The sequence below is a fragment of the Melanotaenia boesemani genome, chromosome 4 (genome assembly GCF_017639745.1).
Source record: "Melanotaenia boesemani isolate fMelBoe1 chromosome 4, fMelBoe1.pri, whole genome shotgun sequence".
NCBI lineage: Eukaryota > Metazoa > Chordata > Actinopteri > Atheriniformes > Melanotaeniidae > Melanotaenia > Melanotaenia boesemani.
Window position 1 is genome coordinate 35714417 of NC_055685.1, and position 17811 is coordinate 35732227.

General features: G+C 40.7%; 2 protein-coding genes across 5 annotated transcripts; both read right to left on the reverse strand.

Annotated features, from left to right (window-relative positions):
- Positions 1 to 479: 479 nt before the first annotated feature.
- LOC121638603 (E3 ubiquitin/ISG15 ligase TRIM25-like) lies at positions 480 to 6323 on the reverse strand. 2 transcript variants are annotated; one of them, XM_041983474.1, is made up of 8 exons: positions 5499 to 6323; positions 5173 to 5268; positions 4860 to 5093; positions 4075 to 4243; positions 3774 to 3839; positions 3390 to 3584; positions 2319 to 2351; positions 480 to 1177 (listed from the first exon to the last, which is right to left on the reverse strand). In XM_041983474.1, the coding sequence occupies exons 1-8, from the start codon at positions 6105 to 6107 to the stop codon at positions 1038 to 1040; spliced, it is 1542 nt and encodes a 513-aa protein (XP_041839408.1). In that variant the 5' UTR covers positions 6108 to 6323; the 3' UTR covers positions 480 to 1037. The 2 variants fall into 2 exon arrangements, with proteins under 2 accessions (XP_041839408.1, XP_041839407.1); XM_041983473.1 differs by having other exon boundaries at positions 2319 to 2349; positions 3385 to 3584.
- Positions 6324 to 7620: 1297 nt separating this feature from the next.
- On the reverse strand, positions 7621 to 14729 carry trim25 (tripartite motif containing 25). 3 transcript variants are annotated; one of them, XM_041983469.1, is made up of 10 exons: positions 14599 to 14729; positions 13717 to 14337; positions 13093 to 13188; positions 12750 to 12983; positions 12231 to 12399; positions 12028 to 12090; positions 11868 to 11939; positions 10700 to 10840; positions 10437 to 10499; positions 7621 to 10351 (listed from the first exon to the last, which is right to left on the reverse strand). In XM_041983469.1, exons 2-10 carry the CDS (start codon positions 14323 to 14325, stop codon positions 9822 to 9824), a joined length of 1977 nt encoding a protein of 658 aa, XP_041839403.1. In that variant the 5' UTR covers positions 14326 to 14337; positions 14599 to 14729; the 3' UTR covers positions 7621 to 9821. The 3 variants fall into 3 exon arrangements, with proteins under 3 accessions (XP_041839403.1, XP_041839402.1, XP_041839404.1); XM_041983468.1 differs by having other exon boundaries at positions 10437 to 10517; XM_041983470.1 differs by lacking the exon at positions 11868 to 11939 and having other exon boundaries at positions 10437 to 10517.
- Positions 14730 to 17811: the final 3082 nt, after the last annotated feature.

The following is a 17811-nucleotide window of genomic DNA, read 5'->3' on the forward strand; positions in this document are numbered from 1 at the left end:
TCCTTGGCAGGTAACCAAACGTCCTGGTTTCATCAGTCCCTGTTTGTTTGGTGACTGTCTCGTTGCCAAAGGACACCTGCTTTACCTTTTACCTTTTCATCCGTGTTTACCAGTTTGGTGTGTGTGTGTGTGTGTGTTGCACTGAACATAATAGTTTTTCTGAGTTTTAAAGCATCCAACACAGTTTTCCTACAATAAAAATAACCTGTCAGAATTTACTGTCTTATTGTGACAGATGGAGGAATAACTGATTGCCGTGTTGAATGAACCTCAGATCGTCAGGTCTTAGACAGAAAAAGTTTTATTTTGAGTTGAAACTGTCATAATATGTAGCTGACTACAGCTTTCAATATTCACTTAAGTTTTGTTTTGCGTACCAAAATGCTTTGATTATTAATGATTGTATAATAAAACATGCCTATTTTATTTGCTGTCAATCAATTAAGAGAAATCTTTTGCTTAATAAGAATCTGCAGAAGACATGTTAAATCAGTTTTATTTTGACTGGAATATGATCCCATTAGGAGGCCTTTTGTGTCCTTAGCTTCAACAGATAATACAAAGAAGCTGGAAGAAAACAAGCTTTTAGTGCTTACAATCATTTAGAAAATGGCTGATGACAAAAGCTGATTTTGATTGAAATTAATGTAAAGAAGCAAACCTTTGAATTGGAAGACATTCCCATAAATATTTTCATATATAAATCAGGTGTGTCTGTGTTTTTATTGAATTATATAAGACTTCATGGCTTCTAGGGAAAAGGTAGCTGGTACAATGTCCTGATTAAAGATTACAGCTGATGCACGCCAATAAACCATGGAACTGATAACATTACACCCTGGATGTGTTAATGATTTACTGAACTGAACACACATGCTGAACGGTAGATCTCCATTTCCATGCTAATAAACTTATCAAATACAAAGTAAATCCTCTTTAAATGTTTAAAAATTTACATAAAGAAATGAACACCTGGTCCTTACCAGGTTTTAAAATGAGGTAAATACAACCTCAGATGACACAAATGTTGTTGCCCCCTACTTTTTTTTCCCAGGATGGTGTCCGGCTGGTTTCCCTGATGGAGGATGACTTTTGGGTTTATTTTGCTTGGAGAAATTGGACCCCTGGCCAGCAGGCTTTTGCCCTCCTGGAGCACTCTGTGGCTTCTTGTCTGGCTCTGGAAGAAAAATGAGAGAGGTGTGATTAAGAAAAAAAACAAAACTCTGAATCACTGAAAATTTACAGTTAGATGAGCCTCAATATGAATCTATGAGAAACTGCTGATTTAATTATTTGGTTGGAAAAAAAAAACTTTTACAGAAGAGAAAAAATAAAGTATTTTAACGGTATTGTACGGAGATTTAAAAGCCGCTTGGCAGCTGCAGCCTTGGTGTGATATTTCAGGTCTGGTGTCAATGCCACACGAAGTTAACGCTGGTTCAGGAGCGAGGCCACGCCTCTTATCAGGTAAGACTATCTGCTTCACACACTTAGCAGCATTCTTCTCATTCCCTCTACTCCACTCCCTTCCTAACCTTGTCCTCGTTCGTCCTTCCTTATCTGTTTGGGCATAACACTGTATTTTTTCCTCCCTTAACCAACGTTCACAGTGAAACATCTGCAGCGGACTCAGAAATACATGAAGACTCATTTTCAAACAGTTTTATTTGCTAACGAATGCCATGGTACACTGGATGGTCCAGATGGATGGAGTTCTGGGTGTCTGGGTCTGGAATAATGGGGGAGGGAGATGGTGGGACCTTTTAAGGCACCTGAGGGTGTCAAAATTACTTCTGCAAAACACGTGCAGTTTCTAACTGCAATGGTTTAAAATGAAGAACTCAACTTTCAGATGCAAACAAAACATGAAATATCTGGCTGCTTCCTCATCCCCTGACCTCAACCTTACTAAGAGGCTGTGAAGCATCATTAGGTGGAGAGGGGGTACATGTTCAGTTCTTTACAACCTGTTGTTCTGAAAGTGGTACTTTGGGAAACTGAAATTTAAATTATTGGTTTAAATGGAAAAAAAAAGAAAAAAAACTTTATCACTGGCAGTGTTGTTCAATAAAATCCGGATTATAACTAAATTTCTGTCATTCCCATAGATTATTTAAGAGAAATTAACAAAAACAACATATGCATAATAATTTGGAACATATTGTGGTCCTGCTTTTTGGAGGAAAGTGGAATTTTATCAATGACAAAAAAACATTTTTCTTTATTTAGTAGATTAGAATATGTCAACATTATCAGCAGAAATATGGGGAGCATAATTTCATCAGTTTTCAAAAGAATATAAAAAGTAAATGACTTACTGTGGTGAGGTTTATGAGCAGCATCACTCTTGTCTAAAAATGAAACAGAAACACATCATGAGACAGAAAATACACTTTTTACATTTTAGTTCCTCTCAGTCCATCCATCTGTCAAAAACCTGTCACACCAAAAGCTCTAAAAATGCTGATTCATCACAACTGGTCTAAGTTTTTTTTTTTTTTTTTTACACACAAAGTTAAGATCTTATTTTTTTCAGTGGTCGAACAGACAGACAAACATAAATATCACTTGGCTGTAATAGTACAGCATGTTTGGCAGGTTACTTTAATCATCTCAACAAATGCTTTATCACTGCATGGCCTGACGTTTATTCATTGGACGCTGTGTTTGAAGATAAACAAGTTCAACGAACCCCTGCAAGGAAACATTCCACACTCAACAAGTTAGACCACATCAAATTAATAAATCCCCACCCAGTCAGTCAATACATTTCTCCAGGCTTGACATTTCAGTTTCAACATTTAAAATTTCACAATAACTGTGCTTTAAAACTGATTCAATTTATTTTTATTATATTGAACTTCAATGTGAAATGCTCTTATTTTCAAAAGGACAAAAGTTCTGACTTTTATCCACCAAATCACACTGTACAAATTTCCAACCCTAAAACTCGTTGCTTCTCACTCATTTTGTTGGCACACTGATATTCATCATGTCCATTCCTGGAGCCGTCGTTGCCCTGCAGCATCCCGAGGCGGAGAAACTGCACGTCATAACTTCATGTTCCAGCCTGGAGTTTTAGAGCTTTATGGCTCTGTGTCACACGCCAGAAACTGGATATCAACAATCTGTTTTTTTTTTTCGGAATGCACCATGCCTGATTCAGCAAATAAAACCAAGTGAACTTTATTGGAGGAAGATTGAAAGTTCAGAAAGTTTGGCTTCGCTAGGCAGGTGTCGCCCTTTCTGGCTTATGATTCTGTTTTTCTGAGAGGTTGTTACCTGGCTGGTTAACAGTTCAGTTGATTCTCGCTTGATTGTTTACCTATTTGATGCATGCTGAATCAGCTTCAATTACAGACTTTGTGTGTTTTACGTTTTTATCTTACGTGTGTTTTGCCCTCCAAATAATTGACCCCTGGGAAAGTGATGCGACGGTCCCTGTGCAAAATGCGAAGTACTCCATGTAGGCTGTGATGGTATATAAACAGGATAAGAAAATGTCTGGATGATGGGCTGGGTGGGTGGGCGACCAGGACTGGTGGACCTGGGCTGAGGTCTCTGCTCTGCCGGCTTCTCTCGGGCTGAGAAGAAAATTAAATGTTTGATCACATTGCTTGAAAATATTCATTGAAACTTAAGAGGTTTGTCACACAAATTATAAAAACACACACTGGGCTTTTTTGTTTGTTTGACTGTTAAATGTGTGGATCACAGATGCACCTGCAACCTTCTTTCAATGCCCGGCTACAATAGCTTGTCACTATACTCACCAGATTCTGGCTGGGATGCAAACCTTTCAGCACCTGCAGGTTCTGAAGCAGAAGCTTCATTTTCACCTGTGGAAAATAAGTGTGTTGCATTTTAAAACATTTTACCATTTGCTGCTCATTCACCACACTCCCAAAGCAAAAACAAAAAGAGTATGTGCCAGCGGCTATCCTGATAAATGACGTGGGAGGAGGTGGAGGAGGAGCAGGAGGTCAAACTGGTCTTTTGTATTTAGAAGAAGACACAATGCTTCTGCTTCTCATACTTCTACCAGTGCATAATATCACGAATCTGCTTACATACCTGGCTTAAATAATGCCCCTCTGGCTTCAAAAGGCTGAGCAAAGGTCTCCGTCAGACTCTCCCTCAGGACAGTAGCAAAAGTCTGGACTGACATCACCCTTTTTGAGTCCAGGTTGATTCGAGGGGGGTAAGGGTCAAACTTCACAACCTTTGGCAAATCAAACGAAGCCTGTGAGGAACAAGAGAAAGTGAATATTTCTTTTAAAGAATGGTTTATTGTAACCCTTTTTCCATCAGACGGGCCGGTCTGGAGCCAGAGCCAAACATTGAATTGGCTGTTTTTGTTTCCAATGGACACGTCTCTCCTCAGGACACATGAGAAGCAGGTTCATTTATTCTTAGTTATGGTGCTTGTTGATCCCTTCCTGATTTCGGTTCTGATGCTGGTTCCTGTTTAAAGGGAGTTTTCCTCTCCACTGTCACCTTGTGCATGCTCAGACAGAGGAGAAGATTTTATATAATTAGTCTTTTTGCTTGGTAACTTCATTTTAATAATTAGTGTTATATGAACACAATTAAAATGAAGCAGACTAAAGTGGACAATAATTTATTTATTCATATTTATTAAAATTGAACTGTGACTGTGGAAACCTAAACCGTTCCTGAAAGTTCACAAGTTGAACCAGCTCTGAAATAGAACTTGTCCAGAACCAGCACCAGTTAAACAGTTTTATTTTTGATAATCTTAACAGTGTTATGTGTATTCTTTGTTTTAAATAGAAACAAAAATCTAATGTTTTTTTCTCTTTCCTACTTCAGAGTTGTGTGATTCTAGTTCATCCCACCTGCAGAAAAGCCGAGGTTTGGGACTGACTCAGCAAACCGTTGATATTTTCTCTGGCTTTCTTCATCCTCTCACTGTTCTCAGTAAACCTCTTACTGAAGTCGAGAAGTTTGGTCTGACCAAACTCCAGCTCGCAGTCCACCTCGTGTTGGGCGGCGCGCTCATCTTTAGCCAACATATCTCTTATCTGCTGATACACATCAGCCAGTGCTGTCTTCTTTCTGTTTGCTGCATCCTGGGCAGAGATGGATTCAAGGATAAAAAATTATAAACCGATCAGCATAAACAAATCTGTAAAAACGTAATGTGATTACCTTGAGCTGGCTCTGCATGTCATTCATCTGAAACAACACACTTTCAGTCCTTGCGATCTTCCCATCCAGTAAATCCAATTTTTCTCTGAACTCAGACTACAGAGACAGACATTAGAGTTTTAGTACACAGTGGACTGTTTTGGGCTTGAGACAGACCCCAAAACTAGCAGCATGTTGGTCCATATAGATACAGAAATACAGCCACCTCAACTGGGCCTGAACCCAGACAAGTGAAAACTGATCTGACAAGACTAGTTTACACTTTACTCTTTACACACACTTTACAGAATGAAGGTAAATTCTTGTCATAAGAAAGATGTACGCACCTTTTTCATGTTCCTCTGCTCCTCAGGAGAAATAAAAGAGCAGCCTTTGTGGACCTGCTGGAGGCAGAGGCTGCAGATCAGGCGGTCGTGTTGGCTGCAGAAATGCTCCATCAGCTTGTGGTGTTCCGGGCAGATGTGTTCCGATAAATCCCCCACAGGGTCAATCAGATGGTGGGGGCGGAAAGTCGGATTTTCCCGGTGAGGGCGCAGGTGCTCCTCACAGAAAGACGCCATACAGGTGAGGCAGGTCTTCGCCGCCTCAGCTTCCATACATGTATCACAGCGGATGACATCCTCCTTCTTCTCCTCCTCCTCGGGTTTGTTCTCCTCTTCCTGCAGACCAGCTGTGCTCTTGCTGGACCTCAAGCTGAAAGTTTCCACGACGGTGCAGAGGACCGTGTTTTTCTTCAGTTCCGGTTTGGTGGCGAAGAAGGTCCGACACTGAGGGCAGCTGTAGTCGTCCTCCTTCCAGGTGGAAAGCAGGCAATCCTGGCAGAAGTTGTGTCCGCAGGGGATGGTCACCGGACAGTTAAAGGGACTCAGACAGATGCTGCAGGTTAGCTCATCCTCCAGGTTGAGAAGAGACAAAAATTCGTCCACGACCGACATGATGTAATGAGGCTCCGAAGGAGAAACGAAACTTATATATTTCCAGCGCAGAATGGGCAAAATAATTGGACCAAAACCTTCACCTTCCAAAACCTTTGTAATGCAAATTAAACTTGGTAAACAAAATTATCCAGCCGACAGTAAACTGAATCAAACTTGGTCCACCTTCCTTTGCTCGCAATGCAAGATGTCGACAGGACCGTTGTTAAAAATGGTTTCCATCACATGATAAAAGAAAAACACACCCTTGTATCTGCACGGCGCTGAAGTTGGTTTCTGATTCATCACATGCAGGGCGGTTCATCTGGATCAACTTTTACCCAGATTAGATCAGGTCCTGTTATAAACCAAGACTTGTGGTCTGGATTATTCTGCACAGGATGTAAATTCTTTAAAACAAAGTTTCTGATTTGTGAAACTTTTATTATGTTAGTGAAAACGCAAAAGCGTTTTATTCACAGCGTTTTATTTCGTTTGGATTTATCTTGTTCAGAGATGTTTATTTATGTTTATTTTTATGGTAAGGGAGGCAACATAGCCCATCTAAAGGTTTTTGCACTTTCTCAAAAATAAAATCTTTTACCAAATCTAAATCTGTTTTAAAGAATCTGTATTCTCTACACTTTAGTCAAGATTTGACATCCATGTAACCGGTGAGTGCTGGTTATTGAGTTCCCTACAATCTGGATTATTTTCGCTGACAAAGGAATATAAAAAAAGACTATTGGAAATTCTGATTGGCCTGTAAATGTTTTAATCTTCTAGCCACGTTGGCTCGAGATTAAAAAAATATTTTAAAGCCCTTCATGTTTGACGCTCACAGAGAATCAAAACTAACTCTTGATATCTTACATTTAAGCATCACTACATGATTTCCTATATTAAAACTCCATATTTCTGACTCGGTTTTGATGTCACTGGAATTTGATAACAACACACTGGCCTTTTTGACCATGTAATGTGGCCGATTCAGCAAGGAAATGCAAGAGGACTTTATTGGAGGAAGAGAGGGACAGATCGAGAGAAAACAAGAGACAACATTGGACTGATTTTTTATGTTTGAAGAGAGCTCCGAGGACAGACAGGAAGCAAGATGGATAATGATTGAACCATAATTAAAGGGTGCCTCAGTGCAAAAATTAGCTAAAGTGGCATGGTGGAACAGACCAGCATCGCCCAATACATGACATCTGCCTTGACGTCATGTTAGAAGTGGGACACTTCCTCCATTGATATGCCTTTTATACACTGAATACAGCTATGCGGACAGAGTGCATGTATGAATTTTGATTGTTAAAATCAGATTAAAAAGGAACACACTGAGTAATATTGAGAACAAGAGCAGTCATCCTTTCAACCAGATGTCAAGATGGTTACCGATGTCATGTGAGGACTGATGTTATTTCACCAACTCCTTTCATCACATAAGATTATCTTTATTAATTTTATTAATGGGGAAGGTTCACTGTTACAGCAGCTCAAAAAGGTGCACATCTTAAATGAACGAGTCATCTGAGAAAGAAAAGCCTTTATTGATTAATCTGCAATACAGTTAAATAAAAATAGTACAATACAGAATGCAAACAAATCTATTGAAAAGTTTGTTTTTAGATCGACAGTAAGAGCAGAAAAGGGTAGATTCTTGGTGCCCAAGTATTTATTTAAAAAAAAAAATCTGTAAAGTTGAGGAAACCAAGGCTGTAATTTCTTTAGTCCCACTAAATATAAAACAGACATCACTAAAGTAATTTAAACCAGGTGGTAAGAGTTAACGTTTCACTGTGGTGCAGGATGTCTCCACTGTGATAAACAATGGAATTCAGTGACAACGGCAGAGCTCAGTATACAGGTTCAGATCAGCTGTAGTGACAAAGAACAAAGTGGTCATTTTGTTCTCCATCTAAATGCCTACTTTCAGTGTTTATACACAATGAAAAAGATCTGTCTATATTCACATAGCCTGCCATTTTGACACCTTTCATCAGTCTGCACGCCTGCAGCGGCGCTTCATCAGTACACGAAGTCAGTAACTCTGCTTCAGCAACGCATCTCACAGGCTGGTAAAACATTAGATTCTGTAAACAAAATGTATCTTTCTGAAAATCATCTCACCACCTTCCCTCCACCTTACAGAAAGCAAACAGCATCTGATGGCTGGTTGGTATAAATACGTGCCCACCACAGAAAAGTATTTAATTTCTGTGGGCATTTAAAAAAAAAAAAACACACCCCAGGTTTAAATGTGTTCCTGGACTGCTGCTGCACATTATGCCCATATCTGCTTTCTCATGTCTTCATTAAAACTAGATCAATGAAAGAAAACTAGATCAATGAAAGAAAAAAGGCTTTCATGACAGATTGTGACAGGATGACTGAGAGTGTTCTGCTATTTCGGACGGCCCTGAAACACCACTGTCTTCTGGATGTTTGCCTGTTGACCTCAACAACGCTGCACATGTGCAAACAGCTCATGCAGGAGCTGCTGCTCGATGCCCTCTACAGCCAGCTGCAGAAATCAGAAGCTGAGAGACGTGCACCTGCAAAGCTGGAGGAAAACACGGCCGCTGTGCTGCAGAACTTTCAACTATTGGTTCGAAAAGTTGCTATTTCACCTTTCAAAGCAGAACCAGTAGAGGAGTGTAAAAAGTCACTGAATCTGCAGACTATGTTGAAACTGAAGAATGACATCCACTGATGTAACAGAGATGTCAGACTCATACGACAACATGGTGGGGGAGTACTCAGGTCCAGTCATACTGCTGTCACTGCAGAAAAATATGGGATGGGAGCGAACATTTCCAGATGACTTATTTCACTGGAATTCTTCTGGAGAACTTTTAATCTTTTATCCTAACTGGACTCAAGATTAGTGGTTCTCTTCATTCTGCAGATGAGATGAAGCTTTAAAAACTAATTTGTTTTTAAACCCTTCTAAACTGGAACAGTACCAGCTATAGTTCAGTCTGCAGGACTGAGAATAAGTCACGTAGCCTTTACAGTGATAAAGAGAAAAATCTCCAAATTTCAGCTGCTCATCCAACACAAATACCAAGAAGGACTAATGACAATCCAAACGATATGCCATCACCTCCATCATCCTGTGATGCTTTAACCCGTCCGTCTGTTAAGATTCTCAGACCGGAGAGAACAAGCATCTTAAATTTCTTGGCAGATCAAACGGAAGAAAAATGAACAGGTGACCATCACTCTGTTATTCATCTTTCCTCTCACCACACCCAACATTATACACAAAAAAAGAAAAAAAAATGCACCCAACAATGAACTGTTCAAAGGCAAACTGGGCAGAATATTCCTCAGCCATTCATGCCATTCATGGCGTGTAGACGCCAGCTAATGAAGGCGTGCGAGCGCCAAGTGTACCTTTGAGCAAATGAAAAGAAATGAGTTCTTATCAGTATGTTGAAAAAGTATAAATAGGGGTGCAATAACTGCTTTCCTTAAACCAACACATCGGTAAAATATGCTGATGGAGTTTAAGTGAACACGCAGACAAAACCTGCTAAACCAGTTATCCGGGATGATGAAACTATGTTGGGGGCGGGGAGGGGGGGGCACCTGCTGGTTATAGTAACGTTCTTTAATCAATGTATGATTTAATTGTTACAAACACAACTTTACAAACTAATTTTCTCTTGCATTAATGATATTGACTGTGCATGCTGCGTGTGTGTGTGTTTATTTACACTCGCATGCCTACTGCAGCTTGCACAGAGTAATGGAAGAGCCACAGGAGAAAATCCAGAAAGCTGGATAGATGGCATCACCAAAGGGGAACATAAAGGAGTAGAAGGGATACGCCCTGTCTGCCACATTGTAGAACGTAGCTTTGCCCTCCTCACAATCCAACAGCACACCCACGCGCTTCGGGTTAGGGTTGACCAGCACCGTCTCAGTGCTGTTGTACCACGCCGACAGCTTCACGTTGAACCACTCCACGCACCAGGACAGAGGGCTGCGGCCCAGTCGACTGGTGGGGCCTTTGCGGTCGATGCTGCTGTAAGCCAAACCTACGCCGATGAAGTTGTTGCTGCTCAGTCGAACCTCCCAGTAGTGGCGCCCCGTGGAGAAGCCCTTGGAGGTGAGCACCTGGGAGCAAACGGCGAAGCGTTCGGGGCAGTCGGGGTAGTTGATGTGTTCGTCTGACACGGAGGCCTTGGTGAATCCCTCGCTCAGCACGATGCGTTTATGGGCTGTTCTGGGATCAAACGTGAGCACAGTGCCATCTGCAAGGGACAAAAACATGATGCTGTTCAGATAGAAAAAGAAAAGCATTTTCTATTACGGTATAAAGACGCTCGCTACACTTACATTTCAGAAGATCAATCCTTTTCTCAGAATTAGAGATCTCTGTGGGAACCGCAGCAGCAGCAGCTTCAACGGAAAACAAAGCTTTGAGGAAACATGACAGCTGAACTCTGCTCATTATCATTCAAGTTTTTGTTCTCATGTGAGACAAGGTGGATGAAGGGCTTAGATCAGGTCCTTTTATAGGCAGATTTAGGGCTTGTGGAGTTACATGTAAAATCATGATTTGTAATTATTAGAGCAAGAGAAATAAATCTGTTAACTACCTGGCGGCTCTTTGGGTCCAGCTGCAGGACATCCTTTGGGTTTGTCTTTCCCACTAAACTGGAGTAGGTTTTCCATAGATTTGGCTTGATTCTTATTTCCCATATTGCCACCAGTGGACTGGGAAGGCTTTTTGGCATTTTCTGAAAGAAACATGTTGTACATTTAATTATTTAAAAAAAAAAATTCCCCTCTCTAGAGGGTTGGATTGGTGTGCCTCGTCTCTCATCATTCATGCCCCCAAGATAAAAAGAAAGAAACATAGAGACATTGTGGATGAAGTAGTTAACAGGAAAAAGATGTTGTTACACCTTAAAGATCATCAATCTAGATGTGCATCTGCTGGCATAATTTACAAACACATCACAGCAACTGGAGTGAAAACATTATTAGCTACATAGCCTGCTGGAGAGTTTGCAGCCCCACCTCCATCACTGAAAACAGGATCATTCACATCAAATAGGAAATTCTGCCTGTTACTCAAAGCAGGTTTAAACAATTAAAACGTCTAATCTCAACGCTAGAATTAGCCAATAAACTGTTTAACAATTAATTTTAATAGTTATGAAGATTTGTTTTCATAAATTTGGACTCCGTCTGACTTTATACACATTTCCAAGTTTTGTTTACAGCAGGCAGATTTATACACAAAACAGAAATATAATGAAACTCTTGTCTTCATTCCACCAGTCCCAATGGTGAAAATTATTTTTGTAATCTTGTTGTTAATTTTTCCCAAAAGGATTTAAAACAAATACAATGAGAAAGAACGAAAGAATTTTTTTCCAAGAGGAGGCACCTTTATTAATTTAGGTTTATAAGTTAGTGAAGCATGAAATATTTAATATAAAATTTAACGCCATGGGACTTGAGGCATTGTTAGTATTTAGTCATATTGTTATTTACAAAGGCAAGGCCTGGCTGTTTGTTTACATGCATTAAAGCTTCTGTTTCATTTAGGTAAATTTTAAGGAAGAAGAAAAAAAAGAGAAAAAAAAACACCCACATTCACCCCAGGTGTAAGTGTGTAAATGAGAGTTCATTCAGGACCCCAGACGTCCTGCATTATGGGAATTATGGACATATTTATTAAATTTAAATGCAGTTTCGCCCAGGATTACTGTAGCTACTATCAACTGAGTGTAAGTGATATGGTAGCATTAAACTTACTTTGTGTTTTCTTCTTTTGAGCTGCTTTGGCTGGCTGATCTGGGCTTTGGGGTCTGGGGACTGTTAAGGGCACTGAATGAAAGTTCCTCAAGTTAATCCTTTTAGTTATAAATTTCATTTCCAAGAAAATTTCCTTTTAAAAAACCACACATGAACATACCAGATTGCTGAGATGCTCCAAAGCTCAGGGGTGTCCACCCCAAGACAGAAGCTGGTCTTTCACCTGAAAATGTCAGTCACTGCATCATTACTTCGAAATTCCACCTCAACAAATCACAGCATCAGTTTGATTGAATTTTCATTTCCACCAACTTCCAGAACAACTCACCAGTTACAAAAATGTCATCATAAAATGATACTCACTTGCTCTTAGCATCTGAGCTCTGGCCTCCACAGGCTGCTTTAAGATCTCTGTTAGATGCTTCTTCAGGGAAACCGCAAAGTCCTCAAATGACAACACCTTCTTGGAGTCCAGGTTGATCCGGGGGGTGTGAGGCTCAAAATTTACAGCTTGGGGAAGGTTGAATGAAGTCTGCAAGGAAAGGAATACCATTGTTTTCCCATTCACAGAGGACGTTTATGCTTAAAAATATTTATAAGAACAGCACATTTATATTATTCATGCAAGTTAAAAAGGAGAAATCGAGCATGGCGTCGGAGCGTGTGAGCATTCCCTAACAGAGTCATGTTAACATGTCTGGATGAAAATAGTGTTTTAAGTTTTGGAAGTACCCGTCCCAGCTAGCAGGGTAGATAAGTTCTCCATCACTTGCTCTGAAAATCAGGAAGGATCCCTGAATTGTGGAAATACATTTGCATGACATGAGCCTCGACTGTAAATAAATGACAGTATTAGTGCAGCCGTGTGGGTTGACGTCACACCTGTAGGAAGGCCAGGGTTTGGGACTGACTCAGCAGATTGTGGATGTCTTCTTTAGCTTTGTTCATGTTTTCAATGTTCTCAGAGAACTTTGTCATGAGACCTCTGAGTTTGGTCTGGCCACCCTCAACTTCTCGGTCCAGTGCATTCAGAGCATCCTGCTCCTCTTTCCTCAACATGTCCCTCATCTGCAGAAACTCCAAGGCCACGGCTTTCTTCCTGCTGGCGGCAGAGTCCTGGTGGGGAAGACCGAGACAACAGAACACTTTAATACAAATGAATGGAAATGATTTCTCTTTGTTCAAACTGTTTTAGCCAAGTTTCACGTGAATCTGCCAAACTTACCTTGAGCTTGGTCTGAACTTCTTTCATTTCAGATATTATTGTCCCATTCTTTGATATCTTTCCATCTAGCAATCCCAACTTGGCTCGAAGATCAGACTGCAAACAGAAACATGATTCAATGTGTTCATGAAGACAGAAGCTGGGTAAAGAACTGGAGGAAACCACAAGTGTGTAAAAAGAGTTAAAAGCTGACTTCAGATAATAATAAACATTCAGAATCACATCTGACCTGGAAAGGTTTATGTAGCATGACTCAAATATCTCAGGTCTAATAAAACTCAAGACTGCTGACGTCTTCCTAGATATAACAGCTCATATAAAGTACGATTTTTAGATTAGTTAGAGATATTGGAGCTTCTTGTTTTAGATATTCGTATCAAAGCATAAGAAGCAACGAAAAATCTAATACTTTTATTTCTAAGCTCAGGCATTTAGACTAAAAAAAAAACACAATCCTCCTTCGAGCAAAAACAGACTAACAGTGTGGATGTTTACCTAAATGTTTAAATAATGTTAAGAATAAATGTCCACTTATAGCCATTAAAGTGGAATATAATCTAAACCTACTCCTGCACACCAAAAAGAAGCTTTTTTTATTTAATTTGGGTGTTTGTGAACCCTGACCTCTTTCAGGTTCCTCTGCTCCTCAGGAGAAGAGAAGGAGCAGCCTTTGTGGACCTGCTGGAGGCAGAGGCTGCAGATTAGACGCTCATGCTGGCTGCAGAAGAGCTCCATCAGCTTGTGGTGGTCTGGACAGATGCGCTCCATCAGATCCCCCACAGGTTCACTCAGATGGTGGAGGCGAAAGATCGGATTTTCCCGGTGAGGGCGCAGGTGCTCCTCACAGAAAGACGCCATGCAGGTGAGGCAGGTCTTTTCCGCCTCAGCTTCCATACATGTATCACAGCGGATGACATCCTCCTTCTTCTCCTCCTCGGGTTTTTTCACTTCTTCCTGCAGACTGGCTGTGCTCTTGCTGGACCTCAAGTTGAAGGTTTCCACGACGGTGCAGAGGACCGTGTTTTTCTTCAGCTCCGGTTTGGTGGCGAAGAAGGTCCGACACTGAGGGCAGCTGTAGAAGTCGTCCTTCCAGGTGGAGAGCAGACAGTCCTGGCAGAAGTTGTGTCCGCAGGGGATGGTCACCGGATAGTCAAAGGGACTCAGACAGATGCTGCAGGTCAGCTCATCCTCCAGGTTGAGAAGAGAAAACTGGGACTCGCCGCAGCTGGCCATGACGAGGCGAAGCTGCGGGGGAGGAGAAACGAAACTTAAAGACAGGCACCAGAAACGAAACTAAACACAAGCCGTTGGATTAATTAAAAATCAAATAAGTACATAAGATAGATATCTTATGTATTTTTAGTGTTACTCGAAACCATAAACATTACCGTCAGCATTACTAGTAATTAATCTAAAATTGAAAGGTGACGCAACGCTGAGTTTTACTTTCAGTTTAAATACTAAGACACAAAAAAAAGCTAAACATATTCAGGTTAAGTTTCCCACCGTATATTCAGTGTTCAGAGAAGAAAATGCAAGAGATCGCGGCTCGGACAGCTTGGTAAGTTGTGAGGTAAGTTTTCTCGGTGAGGTAGGGTTACGTCTGCTCACGTCCCTGGTCCCGCCCCCTGGAGGTTACCGGAAGCGGCCTTGAAACTGGTTAAATCCTTTTCCAAAGCTCTGTTGTATCAGAATGAATGATATACACGTGTACTAATTTGAAATGAGAATCCCGACTCTTTTAAAAGATTCGGCTTATTTGGCTAACAAATGGATTTTTATATCACTCAGAGCAGGAATCACCGCCTCTTAGACCAAGTCGTGCCGGTTTTAGATTTTTCCTTTCTGCCACACACCCGATTCAAATTAGATGGTTAATGGTTTCTTGTCAAATTCTGTTCAAGAGTCTTGACCATTCATTAAGTTGAGCTACGTATGTTGGAGTATTGGATACAATAAAAACATGCAAAGGCCAGAAATGGTCTGGAACCCCAAGCTACCAAGAACCACCATAAAATGTTAATTGAACGCACTCTGGACCATATTTTGTTTAACTGAGTAACATACAATGATGTTGAAACTCATTCACCATCCATGACGACTGAAAGAGCGCTGCTAATTAGTGTAAAAATGTTCAAGTAAATTATAATCTATTAAAAAAGAAAACATCTAAAGGGCTGCAGCTTGACAAGAAATAAATATTCTAAGCAAATAAAGAAGAGAGAACAGGACCCGAACAAATAGCCGGGAAGAAATTTTGAGAAGATTAACCACAATCACGAAGCCTCTTGCAGACCACATTCACGGTTGTTTGAATCTGGCTGAGTGAAGACTTAAAAAAATAATAACCTACAGTCATTAGCGAAATAAGGGTTGAATTTTGGTTAAGAAAATGGTGGATGATCTCATGGGTTTGCCTAGGGCCCCAGAAATCGGATTAAATGTAAGTGAATATCTCAAGTTTTGCTCCAATACTGGATTTAAATTAATTTAAAGGTCCCATATCTTGCTAAATTAATCTTCTAAAGGTTTTCCAACAGTCACATGTGTCCTCATAGCCTGTTCTATTCTATTCTATAGTCATTTAGCAGATGCTTTTATCCAAAGCGACATTTGAAAGTAAGAACAAAATGGGACATCACAATTAAGTGGTAGTCAGACTGCTGTGAATCCAGTTGGACCCAGGTGCTGTCATGTAATGCTATTGACAGTGCTTTTTTTTTGTTTGTTTGTTTTAAGTAATTTTGTTTAAATGGTCACTTATAAATCACTGGAACGAATATATTTTTTGATAAATTTAGTTGATTTCCATCGGAGAACTAGTGGAATGATGTCTCCTAACCCTGCAGTGTCAGTGAGCTGTGCTGAGTGTGACAAACTTTCTTTGAGGATAACACAGCTGGAGAAGAGGATTGAAACACTGCAAGACATTCGTGTGAATGAAGAATTTATTGACTCTGTTGTAGCTTCTGTACAAGCTACTGAGTTGTCAAATGGATTGAGTCACATCTTCATACGCGAAGGCATGTCGAATGTGGAGCCTCCCGCTACAGACCTGACTGATACACTTCCCTGGATGTGTTCAAATGACATTGGAATAGCTGAGGAAAATCCCAAACCAGACCATTGGACTGATCTCTCCTTCTGGAACAGTGTTGGTGCCAGACCAAAGTCATCAACCCCGGCCAGAACCTGGTCTGATGTTGTTCATTGCAGAGGTAAATCCAGCAGGAAATTTAAAGCTCCTGCACTCACTCCACCACCTGAAGTCTCACTGCATAACAAATATGATGTGTTGAGTCATATTAAAATGAATGATGATGAATGTTATGCAAGGATATATCAAAATTCAAGAAATAGCCCTAAAACTCAGCCCAGGGCTAACCAGACCAGGAGGAGAGGCCAAAATTCCACAAACAGGAGGACTAGAGAAGCTATCAGCGCCTCCACACAAAAACAAATAGACACAATTCTGATTGGAGACTCTATAACACAGCATGTGAGGATGGCAAAGACGGAAAATCTAACACTTTTTGATACATCAGTCAGGGAACTGACAGAGATCTTTAGACCATTCTGTCTTCACATCCAGATGGTATGAAGATTATTGTCCACACAGGGTCTTTTGATATTCTGAGGAGGAAAATTGGCTCTGAGATCCTGAAAAAAGACTTTTCTCTGCTGTTGGAGAGACTGTGTCAGTTTGGAGCACCATGTTTACATTTCAGGACCCATTCCTACAGCAGGTAAAGGAATTGAACTTTTCAGTAGACTTCTTGGCCTGAACACATGGTTATCAAACGCATGTATCACCCATGGGATAAAGTTCATTGATAACTTCAATATCTTTTGGAACTGTAAGGAACGATTCAGACCTGATGGTGTCCATCCAAATCTAACTGGATGCAGATTACTTGCTGCACACTTGCGACATGCTGTTGGGACGGCAAACCCAAACATGAGTGTACAGATAAGAGCGAAGGACACAGCAGAGAAGCGATCAACTGCCAGCTCTCCCCCCTCACCAGACCCTCTTCTCCACATCACCCAAGGTCTTAAAAGGATGTCTCTATCCAGGTCTGAACCCCAGCGACCACCATCTACCAAGAAATACAGGGTTCCTCCTCCTCCCCCTCCTCATCCTCCTCTTAGATCATCTGTCCTGGCCGACCAGGGCACAGGAGGAAGTGCTGGAGGTTCCCAGAGTAGCAGAATTCAAAACAAAGATAACATGCCATGATGCGTTCAGGGTCCTTGCTGTAGTTTTGCTACTACTGACAGCTGTTCTGAGATCAAGCCTGGACCCAGTAGGATTCCTGTGTTAGTTAGTAAAATAAGGAATCGAACACGGTCAGTTTGTGGGGTGAATCGATCTAATCTGTTAACTGTACCTTGTATAACTCAGAATACAACAGAGACCAGTGTAAACTTCATAAAGCTGCTGTACTTAATGTTAGATCTCTGTCCAACAAGTCACTGTTAGTTAATGACTTCATCATTTCTCACAGTTTAGATTTTCTTTTTCTGACAGAAACATGGTTAACAGAAGACACAAGTGCTACAGTTCTTAATGAAACAGCACCCCCTCATTTTAGTTTTATGAATAAATGTCGAACCGGGAGGAAAGGGGGAGGAGAAGCTGCCTTATTTAAAGATTCATTCCAGTGTAAAGAGATTTCATTTGCTGATTTTACTTCTTTTAAATATCTTAGTTTTATT

Excerpts from the sequence above, each read along its gene's own strand:
- LOC121638603 (XM_041983473.1), bottom strand. The coding sequence starts at position 6,107 with ATGTCGGTCGTGGACGAATTTTTGTCTCTTCTCAACCTGGAGGATGAG. Across the intron at positions 3,840-4,074 it reads AGGGGCATTATTTAAGCCAG|GTGAAAATGAAGCTTCTGCT; the intron begins GTATGTAAGCAG and ends TATTTTCCACAG. Across the intron at positions 2,350-3,384 it reads GAGGGCAAAACACACGTAAG|AAGAGTGATGCTGCTCATAA; the intron begins ATAAAAACGTAA and ends TCATTTTTAGAC.
- trim25 (XM_041983468.1), bottom strand. The coding sequence starts at position 14,325 with ATGGCCAGCTGCGGCGAGTCCCAGTTTTCTCTTCTCAACCTGGAGGAT. Across the intron at positions 12,400-12,749 it reads AAACCCTGGCCTTCCTACAG|ACTTCATTCAACCTTCCCCA; the intron begins GTGTGACGTCAA and ends CTTTCCTTGCAG. Across the intron at positions 10,841-11,867 it reads TCAAAAGAAGAAAACACAAA|AAAATGCCAAAAAGCCTTCC; the intron begins GTAAGTTTAATG and ends TGTTTCTTTCAG.